General features: G+C 48.7%; 2 protein-coding genes across 2 annotated transcripts in view; both read left to right on the plus strand.

Moving 5' to 3' along the window:
• SEPTIN12 (septin 12) overlaps window positions 1-3,924 on the plus strand; it is a 74,581-nt gene extending 70,657 nt beyond the window's left edge. The window contains exons 11-12 of the mRNA XM_083585052.1: window positions 1,447-1,498; window positions 2,581-3,924. Of these exons, the coding sequence (XP_083441178.1) occupies window positions 1,447-1,498; window positions 2,581-2,731 (203 nt within the window). The 3' untranslated portion in view covers window positions 2,732-3,924. The remainder of the gene's footprint in view (window positions 1-1,446; window positions 1,499-2,580) is intronic.
• Window positions 3,925-9,395: 5,471 nt separating this feature from the next.
• On the plus strand, window positions 9,396-11,652 carry LOC310748980 (myeloid-associated differentiation marker homolog). Its single transcript, XM_083585395.1, has one exon. It carries the CDS (start codon window positions 9,986-9,988, stop codon window positions 10,862-10,864), a length of 879 nt encoding a protein of 292 aa, XP_083441521.1. The 5' UTR covers window positions 9,396-9,985; the 3' UTR covers window positions 10,865-11,652.
• Window positions 11,653-12,610: the final 958 nt, after the last annotated feature.

Consider the following 12,610-nt stretch of genomic DNA (forward strand, 5'->3'; position numbering starts at 1 on the left):
GAGCTAGATGGAGACTTGCTCTAAGGCAGCTTCCTTTGCCTTGGAGGGCTCATGCCTTGAAGAGTTGCACAGATTGCGAGAATTCTGGGGAAGGGCCATAGCTCACCGGTAGAGCATCTGCCTTGCACACAGAAGGTCTCAGGTTCAATCCCCGGCAATTTCAGGTAGGGCTGGGAATGTCCCCTGCCTGAAACCCTGGGAAGATGCTTCCAGTCAGTGTAGACAGTATAGACAGAGAGAGGCCAATTGGTCTGATCCTGTATAGGTTCCTGTGACCATGCCAAGCATGTCATCTGCCACTGAGTTGCAGACATGTTGTCGGTTCACCAGGTTGAATTTTGATGTTGCTTCACCAAGTTTAGTTTTAACTTGCTAAAAGTTGCAGTTGTGGGTTCTACACTGCAGGCCTCATCATTTGGGTGGTACTCTGCTGATTTCCCAGTGTGTCACTAGTGGGGATCGGGGCTCAGGGACTGGCCCAGCTCTGCTGTGGCTTGCAGGAAGATCTTAAGGGCTAAGTGAAGTTCCTGACCAGAACTGCCTTCATACTTTCCAGCTGTCTCTCCCCATCCCTCGACACCACCACAAACACTCTCCACTGGCTTGTATTTAGAAATCTGCTGCCCTCTGGTGTTCAGCAGTCTCCTTGCAGGTGTACCTCTAGGGAGCCTGGACCTTCCAAAGCATGGGTAGGCAAAGGCCGGGGGGGGGCGGATCCAGCCCAATTGCCTTCTAAATCTGGCCTGAAGACGGTCCGGGAATCAACAAGTTTTTACATGAGTAGAATGTGCCCTTTTATTAAAAATGTATCTCTGAGTTATTTGTGGGGCCTGCCTGGTGTTTTTACATGAGTAGAATGTGTGCTTTTATTTAAAATGCATCTCTGGGTTCTTTGTGGGGCATAGGAATTTGGGCATATTTTTTTCCAAAATATAGTCTGGCCCCCCACAAGGTCTGAGGGACAGTGGACAGGACCCCTGCTGAAAGTTTGCTGACCCCTGTTCCAAAGCATTGCATTGTGATCTCCCAATTAGACCCGGCTCAGCAGCAGGTCAGCTGGGGAGCTGGGGGCAGTGCTGAAAGCAGGAGAGAGGGACACTTTGCCTGATCCAGCAGGGCTCTTCTTAGCTCATGTTCCTACAAGGCAGCCTTCCTCAACCCAGCTGTCTTGGACTACAACTCCCATCAGCCCATGCTGTTTGGGTCTCATGGGAGTTGTACTCCAAAATGGCCGTGCTGGCTGGGAATGATGGGAGTTGTAGGCCACAAACATCTGGAGCCCCCTGGTTAGGGAAGTCTGCTATGAGATGGCATGGGACTGCTCTTTCAAGCTTTGGGTGGGGCGAGCAGCAGACACACCTGGCTCAGTCCATCCTTGTCCCCTTCTGACACATTTGCCTCGCTGTCACTGAAAATGTTCAGCTGTCATGTGCGCTTTCCTTTCAGTGGAAAACCCGGCCCACTGTGAGTTTCCTCTGCTGCGGGACCTCCTCATCCGGTGAGTTGTGGGAGCTGGAAGTCTTGCTACTCTTTTTACTTTTTTACAACAGGGCTCCCTGTTGAAGCTTTTGAGCATGACTGTCTGACAGGGCAGTGGGGAAATATGTGAAATATGTAAATAAAACCAGCAGTTTTAAATATGTATACAGTCAAACCTCGGTTCCCAAACGGCTCCATTTTTTAATGTTTCGGCTCTTGAACACTGAACCCCTGGAAGTAAATGTTCTGGTTTTCGAACATTTTTCAGAAGCCGAACGACTTCCGGGGAGTTTTTTTCTTTTTTTCTCCATTGACTTTGCTGACCGCCCTTTGATCCTTGGTTGTTGAATGTTTTGGAATTCAAACGGTCTTCTGGAATGGATTACGTTCAACAACCGAGGTTTGACTGTACAGTGGTACCTCGGGTTACATACACTTCAGGTTACAGACGCTTCAGGTTACAGACTCCGCTAACCCAGAAATAGTACCTCGGGTTAAGAACTTTGCTTCAGGATGGGAACAGAAATCATGCTCCGGCGGCACAGCAGCAGCAGGAGGCCCCATTAGCTAAAGTGGTGCTTCAGGTTAAGAAAAGTTTCAGGTTAAGAACGGACCTATGGAACGAATTAAGTACTTAACCTGAGGTACCACTGTATCATAAAACAGCATGGCTTATTAATATACAGGTCAGAGTGTTCATGCCTTGGCATGCTTCCTTCAACAACAACAAAGTTTTTGGCAGCTGCCGAAAACAGGACAGCAAAGGTACCTGGCTAATACCAATGGGCAGGGAATTCCAAAGATACAGGTGTCACTGCACCAAACAATCAGTTCTGCAGATCAAAGGGGTTGAATGGGCATAGATGGGGTCAACCAAGATGACCTTGTTTTCTCAGGGCTCTCCAGGAGCCTGGAACTGGAATGTGACCATTGTAGACCTTCTTTGTGGGGTGAGGACAGAGAGTCTGACAGATGGGGAAGGAGGAAGAAGAAGAAGCACCCTCCCCATCCATCTATCTGGCCAGGAGGGAAGGGTCATTGGAAACCTTGACCTGCCAGGCGGCTCCAACTTCTCCTGCCTCTTTTCCTCTCCCTTCCCAGATCCCACCTGCAGGACCTCAAGGACATCACACACAGCGTGCATTACGAGCAGTACCGCGCCCAGCGCCTCAACGAGAACAACCTCCTGGCCACGGGCGGCAAGCAGCTGGCCCTGAGCTGCCTCAACGGAGAGTTGGAGAGCCAACTTTGAGCTGCGGGGACAGCCTGGCCCCTCTTCCTCCTCTCCAGCCTCAACAGACACCCTCCACCAGTAGCTTCAGTGGACTGATTCCCCTCTCCCTCCCCCCGAACCCCCTCTTCCGGGAACAGCTGGAGCAGAGTTCCTGAGCCCCCATCTCCTCCGAGCACAAGAAGCAGCTCTTGACTGGGAAATCTCAACTTTGCTGCCGGGCGCCTTCCTGCCCCTTCCTTTCCATCTGCCTCCTGCTCAGCCTCACACCTCAGAGCAGAAGGACACTGGGAGGGCGAGAGAGCCCAGCAGCCCACCTTCCGCCTCTCCACCCTTGGCATCTCACATGGGCACCGTCCTTTGCCTTGGCTCTGCCTCTGCTTCTGAGCCAAGCAGTGCATGTGGCCTTGGGGAGACATCCTTGCCGCCTGTTGAGGCTGTCCTTGCCCCCTTCCAGACTCCACTGCTCTGTCAGGCAACCCACTTGTCCCAACAGGCCCTGGCAGAGCCGGCCAATTTCTTTCCTTAACCCTTAAATGACACCACACCCATGTGTGTTTCTTCTATGACATTTTTATCTCCAATATGCTGGCAATACTAGGACAGTTCTCCTTCGTATTCGTTGGTTGGCAGAGGGGGAGGGGGGAAGGCAGGTAGCAGAGAGCTTTTGAAGGGCCCGTAATGCATGAAAGGTTAAGCCCGCCATCCCTGAGGGCAAAAAGGGAGCCCCATTTCAGACCCTCCCAGGCTGGGGTTCTAGCAACTGTCATAGCCCACATGCGAAAGCAAAGAGAATCTTCTGGAGAAGTTCCCGCCTCCCAGTGTTCCTGCAGGACTTCAGACTGGCTCTTTGGACCACCCTCAGTTTGTAAGAACCAGGGAGGGGGGCATCATTTGAAGGCTACTTGCATCAAGCCAGGAGGCCAATAACTGGCTTGTACAATGAAAACATCTGTGCTGATTGGAGCAAAACTCCCTCTTCATATCTCTTGCCCCAGAGAAGAGTCTGGGGTTGGGAATTAAGAGAAGACCATTTTCCAGCTGGTCCCTTGTTGATGCAGGAGCAGTACAGGAGAACAGCGCCATCTCTTGGAAGGAGGTCAGCCTGCCCAGGCTCACGTTTTCATCCTTCAACTTTTATACTCTTGGGCAGGGGGCCTGTGGGCAGATTGTGCTTCTCCAGTTAATCCATTAAAGAGCAACTGTAGAAGGTTGTTGGGTTCTTTGGTTTTGTTTTGCCTGGCTGCTTTGAGACCTTCTCGAGGGTGAAGCTGGGGACCTCTCTCGGCTCACGGCTTGCCTTTCAGTGAGCCAATATAAGATGTTTGGTTCAAGCAGGGCAGCAGGAGAGATGGCAGATCATGCACACACTTTTTACTATTGGCTGCCCCACAAGGCTGTTCCCCCACCCCAATTGCTGCTTCTGTCCATTACAGGCCCCCGTGCCTCCTGCCCACTTAAGAAAGAAAGCCTGGTGATAGCGAGTAGCTCAGTTGGTAGAGCATGAGATGGTTAATCTCAGGGTCTTGGGTTTGAACCCCATATTGGGCAAAATATTCCTGCATTGCAGGGGGTTGCGCTAGAGGACCCTCACAGTCCCTTCCTACTCTACAATTCTGTGATTCTCTGGGTACCTGCTGAATGGGTTTAAGCTTCAAACAGTTTTTGCTGCCGCAGCAGAATTGTAGCAGTGGCACAGATGCTTCTACAGGTTCTCGGGTTCGGTCTTGTTCCCTCATGTACTGGAAGGAAGTTGTGCTGAGGGGGATTGTGGGGGGTAGAGAGGAGGGGCAAGTGAGGGAAGAAATTGGATTCAGTTTGCATTTAAAGGCAAACCCATTTAATTCACACTTTCAGAACACAGCCACCCCTCAGAACTGACGCTTCTCCAAATTTTGCAATGCAGTTCACCAGCCAAGTACTGTGCACAAAAATGCATATTATATACTAAAGTGCATACGAATGCATATATTCCTGGGGGGGGGGTTAAAATGCATTATATTGGGGCACGTTACTTTGCCAAAATGTGCAGAATAGTCAAAATTTTGCAAAGAGGTATGCTAGGAGAAATTTGCACAAAATGCTGATGAATTTTCATGAGGATGTTAAATAAAGTTGGAAAATGATGTGCAAATGGGGAGAACTGGACTTAAGACTGGAAGACGACGAAACTGAGAGAAACCTCAGTGGACATATTTGCCTGTCCCTAGCTGCTGATCCACCATAAGGAGTTGAATGGGGGAGGCTGAGTAGGCAACAACTGGACAGCATTTGCTCAGGCATCTAAATGTCTCCCTCTCCTGTTGTTCTCTGGTGATAGTGGTGAAAAAAGTAATTTTTTTCACTATGGTTCCTGAGGAGTAGGTTCCCATCTCTGTTGGATGCCATTGTGAATTAATATGGCATGCTGAACCTTCTAATTTTGTTGGTTTCTTAGACATCCCAATCACTGCCAGGTACAGGGTTGTTAGGCAATGAAAGAGAGGTCTACTGCAGGGGTCAGCAAGGTTTACCTTGCCTGGGCCAGATCACGCGGGCACTCTTTCCGGCGTCTGCATCTGCGCAGACACGATTTCCAGCGTCTGCACAGCCACAATTTCTGGTGACGCAGAAGCAAGTTCCTGTGCCACACTGCGCTGGCTTAGCACAGCGTGTGGGGACTCGCCAAGCAGGCAGTTTGGGGGCGGCTCGTGGGCCAGTTAAATGACCCCCATGGGCCGGTTGTGGCCCATGCGCCTTAGGTTGCCGTCCCCTGGTCTACTGCTATCAACACAATAATGGGTGAATGGTGGAGGCAAAACTGAAAGACCACGGACAGCTCCGAGTGAGCCACTTGCTCTGACAATGGTTGAGAGTCAACTGAGACCCTTTAAGCCTCTGCCTCCAGTCTCTGTCCTGCAGGCTCCATCCCCTGGTCCATGACTTCAGAGCTTCTGACCTGAAGATGGGCATTCCTCTGTTCCACAGCCTTCCTTCTGCTGCACTGCCTGCACTGGTTGTGAGCACTGGGAAGGATCTGGTTGCTCAGAGAAGGGTGCCTGTGAGGGTCCGGGCTCTGGTCTGACAGGTCCTGGTGGGGTGATATGCTCCTCTGGGATTTTCTGTTCAACAGCCTCAGATTCCAGAGTTTCTATTCATCAGCCACCGCAACTCAACTCCAAATAAAATCAAATCCTCCACTCTGTGGAACTTCTTTCTTGGTGAGTCAGGCAGTCCCATGTTGAAACCCCCACAAATTTCCACCCACATATCTCCTTTGGCCTCGGGTTTTTGGCCTGCACTGACTTCCTTCATTCCAGGGACAGATCCCTTGGACTTCCACAGCATCTGGGAGACATCCAAAGACCTGCCAGTGACTTCAAGGAGCTTGCTCAATACATAGCCTAAAATATTACATCATGCTTTGTGCAAATGTTTTCATTTTGTTTTTCTGCAATGGGTGGAGAGGGGGATGTCAGCACAGAGAAAGGGGTGGGGTTGGGGGACAGCCTGAGTTGTTATGGCTAGAAATTGTATCCACAGACGCATCCATCAAGGCAAAGCAGCTGGGATTTCTCTCTGAGCCTCAGCTAAGCGTTGGCGTTGTGATTTTGCTGGATCTGGGCCAAAAAGAGAGAGATCAGCAAGAAGAAAATGGACCCATTTCCAAGACCTCCTGGAAGGGAGGCGTGTCTATAAAATGAGATCCCTTTGTATTCAAAGGTAAAAAGGTAAAGGTAAAGGTACCCCTGCCCGTTCGGGCCAGTCTTGCCAGACTCTAGGGTTGTGCGCTCATCTCACTCTATAGGCCGGGAGCCAGCGCTGTCCGGAGACACTTCCGGGTCACGTGGCCAGCGTGACAAGCTGCATCTGGCGAGCCAGTGCAGCACACGGAACGCCGTTTAGCTTCCCGCCAGTAAGCGGTCCCTATTTATCTACTTGCACCCTAGGGTGCTTTCGAACTGCTAGGTTGGCAGGTGCTGGGACCGAACGATGGGAGCGCACCCCGCCGCGGGGATTCGAACCGCCGACCTTTCGATCGGCAAGTCCTAGGCGCTGAGGCTTTAACCCACAGCGTATTCAAAGGTACAAATATTTAAAAAACCCATTATTTGCATAGTAAGAAATTTGCTCAGGGTACCGTGTATGGTCGTCTCTTCACAACAACCTTGCAAGGTAGTTAATGATTATCCACTGATTGCTTCACAGCCGATAGAGGATTTGAACCTTGGTCTATCCATGCCAGGCTTTGCACCCTAACTGCTACACCGCACCCTCTCTCTCCAGATGAAAAGCATTGACAGCCACTTTCCCGCAAGTGCCCGTTCTCAGTGGCATTGCCCATCCCACTTCTCATGGCATGGGGAGGGGTGGTTTGGAAGGGGGGTCACAATTGCTCAGAAGTGTACTTTGCTGTTGAGTCCAATGAAACAGTTGAGCTATGAGATTAGGTCTTTCTTAAACTTTCATGAACAAATCCACAGAGTGGGTCCCACAGCCAACTTGGAAGTTAAAAGAAGAGGGCAAATGAGGGCAGCCATAAAGGAAGATGGTGTCAACAAGAATCTATAATCAGAGGAATAACGGCATGATGGGAAACAGAAAAAATAATCCCACACAGCCCGCCATTTCTACGACTACGTCAAACATGTTGCTTTTGAAGCAAATACAGTGGTACCTCGGGTTACATACGCTTCAGGTTATAGACGCTTCAGGTTACAGACTCCGCTAACCCAGAAATAGTACCTCAGGTTAAGAACTTTGCTTCAGGATGAGAACAGAAATAGCGCAGCAGCGGCACAGCGGCAGCAGGAGGCCCCATTAGTGGTGCTTCAGGTTAAGAACAGTTTCAGGTTAAGAACGGATCTCCAGAACAAACCCAAGGTACCACTGTACTGAAACTGGGGAATATTTGGCAGCAGGGCCATCTTTACCTGGGGGTGCAAGGGGTGCATGGCACCCAAACATTGAATTCTGGGGGCCCATTAAAACGTGTGCCTTTTATATTCATGGTGCAATATTTAAGTGAATAGCCTGCTGCTGCTACTATTCTTTTTGTTGTTGTTAAAAAAGTTATAAAGAGGATCCAATAACAGTGTCCCTTAATTATTACTCATTTGGAACTACCTTAATATTTTCAATTTGTTTTGTTTGCAATTTCAGGGTGTATTTTGAATCACGTAGAATAAACTGGTGCCTTTGTTTTGCTATACCTGGTCTTGGCAATTACAAGTCACCCCATTTGCTCTGAGAACAAAGGAGTCTTTGGGGCACAGTCTGGACCATCCCAGGTGCTGGATTCCCTCCCAGCTTTGATTTGTCCAAAGGCTCTTAGTTTTCCTTCCAAAGGCCTTGCAAAAAAACAACACACCTTTGGACTGAGCTGTCCTGGTAAGGGAGACCTTTGTGTGATGTGTGCTCTTCCTACCTTGGCTCGCAGACGCAGCCAAAGTGCAAATGGTCTCAGCCACAAAGTTGCAGGGGGATATATGGAGCAAGGGAAGTTGGTGGCACCAAAGACTACAAAGATTTTAGGAACTGCATTAAAATAAGTGTCCTGGTGGTGCTCCCTACATTTTAAATAGTCTCATTCTTTTTTTTATTGTACTGCTTAGCTGCATTTGTAGCATGTTTGTACTTTGTACACACTTTGCCAAGACTCGTGGCTTGTGCAAATTAAAACCTATCTTATCAGTGGAGCAATATATGGGGAACAAGAAGTTGATCTTGTCCTGTGAAACTGCAATGGGCACAACAGAAGTGTCAATTGTGCCTCTTTAGCAGAGATTGTCTCTGTTTTATGTTAACTATATCTCATGGAAATCAATGGCCCTATTTTGCATGTTTTGGGTGTGGTGTTCCTAAATAACTGAACGTTCAGATAATGCATTTGAGTTTCGTCTGTTTTGCAATAAGCAAGCCGAGATCCAGTATATGAGATTAGATATTCCACTAAACCAGGGCTGGCGGGGCCTGTAGCCCTCCAGATATTGTTGGACTCCAACCTGTATGCAGGAAAGAAAGAAAAAAGGTACTGTGCATGAAATGTTTCTCACAGAAGCACAGCTATTGTTCCATTTTTATTTTTTGCAATTTTGCAATAATGCATCTGTATGATGAAAGTGAACATAAGCATGCACACACTGGTGCATTATGTTAGCTCTAGCAAACCTGATTGATGAGAATCTTGCAAACCTGCAAAGCCAACATATATCCCCATTTTCAAAGTTCCTGAATTTATTACATTTTTTCCCTAGAATGTGCTTCCAATCAAATTTCAAAAGTGCCCAAAGGTGCGTCTATCACTCCAGTGCTTTTGCCTTATTGACTAGAAGGCAGAAGCAGGTATACTTATTGCGGAGCAGGAACACCTGGATGCTTTTTCCTTACATCTTCATTGATTAGAAACCTACTCTGAGCCTCCACTGTAACAACAAAAAATCCCATCGTTTTAGATGTGGATTGTTCCCAGTTTCACCTGCAGAAATCCCTTGTTACCTGTAGTCCTGTGGTGGGGGCAGGTAAACCCAGTGCTATTTTTCTAGACCATAACTCACCATGAATTCCTCTCTTGTTTTCTTATAATGGCAATGGCACCCACCTGAGAGGTGCCAGAACTGAGTTCCGTCTTTTAAAAAAGCCCTGGGTAAAGCACACAACCAGCTACAAAATGAAGGCTTGGACATGGTTACTTTTTAATCCTCTGTCATTAATCATCCACCTGCCTCTCACTTCCTGAACAGGTTTCCTGCTCTGAGCCAGAGAAGTATAAAACTTAGGGCTCAGAAATCCAATCACTCTCCCTCCTCCCCCTGGCCTGCCCTGGGGCTTTCTCTTAGCCTGACACACCCTATGATGCCATCATCTTCCAGGAACTGCCTTGAGAGACAGCTTTTGTTTTTGTGTCATTGTTTTCATTTTTTAAAAAGTTAAGTATACGCGACATTGCAGGAATAATGCTGCGGCTGTTCTTCTAGGGCTTCTCGGCTTCTCCCTCCGATTTCAGCAGAGACCTTCCGCACCGCTTTCACTCGGGAGCTGCAAGACTCAGGTTGTTTTGCCCGTTGCACCACCAGGTTCCCTCCCCCTGGAAGGAGGGATAGCCCAGCCCATCAACTCCAGCTGGGCGTTCCTGCTCCTCGAGGCGTCACCCAGACTTGGTGCCACACGCACACACCCGCTGCGCTCCGTCACCAGCTTTGCAGCCTTGCCCCCACACCGAGTAAAGCTCTTTCTTGTCTCCTTGGCCGTGTGTCAACACGCTTGGTGGGCCAGTTCCTCTGTGTCGGGGGCACCATGCCGACACTCAATGCCAGGTCGCTGATCTCTCCACTGGGGATTGTCCGGATATTTGAGATCTTCTTCTCTTGCACGGCCTTCAGCTTGGTGTCTGTCCACAGGAACTATGCTGGCTCTGAAGGCGCCTGGTCCATGTTTACCTGGTGCTTCTGTTTCAGTCTTTCCGTCTTCGTTGTGGTCGTGGAGTTCATCGGCATGGCCCAGTCGCTGCCTCTGTCCTGGCAGGACTTCACCTCTGCCTTCTCCACGTTGGCTGCTCTCATGATCTTCACCACCTCCATCCTGTACCCGTCAGTTTTCATCCCGGATCGGTGCACAGGTGACTGCAGCTACGAAGGCATTGCCACTGCCGCGTCTTGCCTCTGCTTCATCACCTACGCCATCGAAGTGAGACTGACCCAGGCCAAAGTCGGAGAAGTCAGCACCTTCCTGGCCACCATCCCCGGCCTCCTGAAAGTCTTTGAGACCTACCTGGCTTGCCTCATCTTCTCCTTGGTGGCCAGCTACCAAATCTATGCAGAGAAGCCCGGCCTGCAGTGGTGCCTGGCTGTCTACTGCATCTGCTTCATCGTCACATTGCTCATTGTCATCCTCACCATCGGCCGTTGCCTTGCCACCCTGCCCATCCCCTTGGAGAAAGCTCTGGTGGGCTTCAACAGCTTGGCTGTGCTCCTGTACCTCACGGCGGCCGTTGTATGGCCCATATATGCCTTCGAGGGTTCCTCTAGGCCTTCAACATGTTTCAGGACTAACCCGCAGTGTATCAAATGGAACAATAAGCTCGGAGTGACCTTTCTGACCATCTTCAACCTCATTGCCTACATTGTGGACCTTGTCTTCTCCACCAAAATGGTTTTCTTTACCACACCAGCTTAAGCGGGCTCACCCAGGTAGGACCGAAACCACTTAGGAATGTCGATGACGTTCATAACGTGTAAGACAGAGAGGCCACCCCAAGACTTTGCCCGGATTCTTTTATTGGGTTGTTTTTGTTTGTTCATCTCTTTTTAATACTAGTTTTCATTTTAGAACTATTCCATGCATGGATTGAACCTGTTCTGTCGAACCCTGCTTCCTGAGGGAGCAAACACCACCAGCACATCATTTCATATGTTTTATATGCAGCTATTAGAGATATCCTGCCAAGTCTTGCTGAGAGTTTCTCCGTGGAAAGAGAAAGGGTTTGCAAAAGCCCGGTCAGTGATTCTGTATCAGCTGCTTCCCTCCCTACCCCTCAATAAGGCAGCTATCTGGTAAGAGGAAGGGAGGTGTTTGCAGGTAAGGGAAGAAGAACTTGGGTGTGAAAAAACTGAGAAGGGCACCGGGTGCAGAATCCTATCACAGCTAAATCTGGTGCCTTGGCAAGAGGAACTAATATTTCACCTTTGTACGAAGGTGGTGATGCATATGATACTATTTGCACAAACACAGCTTACTTTACCTCTTCCTGCAACACACACATCCGGTGTCTAAGAACAAAGGCTGTATGTGTTTTTCTTCCAAAACTAATGTTTTTTCCTCCCAGTTGATTATTCAGAATTAATTTGATTAATCTACCAAGCTTTCTTTAATTGCTGGGGGTGGGGCAACAGAGCTCTTATTCAAACATTCCTTGTATCCCAGGATTTTAGCTAAAAAAATAATAAAATCTATGGCCTTTTGAACTGGGCAGGGGTATTGTTTTGTTATTATGTGGTGTATTTTTATGTTTTTATACTGCAAACAGCCCTGTTAATAATAGGCACAGTCAGCCAAAGGATTCTGTATAGTATGAGGGCTGCCAGTGATCCATGATTCTAAATTTACAAGTAAACCATGATCCATGCCAGTTGTGGCAATTAATTTGCATCCCATAGGGGAGTAGAGGTATACCCTGGGTCTTGCTTTAATTGTGCTAAGATGGCCCTCCAGGCCAATGTTGCTCTGACCAGCCGCAAACAGCCTCTTGAGCTAAGAATGATTTCTTCAGGCAAACGTAAAGAGGTCCTGAATCCATTTCTGAGAATGACGTTGAAAACTTGGCAGAAGTGGGCACACTATCTGGTACCATCCTGTTGCCACTGCTGCACTTCTAGTTTCACCAGTGTTTCAAGAACTTAGACAAAAGCACAGCAAGACAGAGGGAGAGGGGAAGACAAAGGGGCTGCATAGCATAAATGACTTGTTTGCGGCTGGTCAGTTCCTAGGTAGCATTCAGTTGAGAGCTAAGCTGGAGGGAACGTGTCATAACCGACTGCAATTAATCAATAGGTGGACTTTTGCAAAGTTCACTCTAGAGAGCTGCATCCAGGGAGCTTAGCTTTTTCTGAACCCTGCTGCAGGTCCAAATTTGAAAGGTGCCCTAACAGTGCTGCATCGAGCCCTTGTATCTATGACATATTAATATACAGTGGTACCTCGGGTTACATACGCTTCAGGTTACAGACTCCGCTAACCCAGAAATAGTACCTTGGGTTAAGAACTTTGCTTCAGGATGAGAACAGAAATCGTGTTCCAGCGGCGCGACAGCAGCAGGAGGCCCCATTAGCTAAAGTGGTGCTTCAGGTTAAGAACAGTTTCAGGTTAAGAGCGGACCTCCAGAATGAATTAAGTACTTAACCTGAGGTACCACTGTAGATTAAG

This window comes from Podarcis filfolensis (genome assembly GCF_964270895.1).
Source record: "Podarcis filfolensis genome assembly, chromosome: 14".
Lineage (NCBI taxonomy): Eukaryota > Metazoa > Chordata > Lepidosauria > Squamata > Lacertidae > Podarcis > Podarcis filfolensis.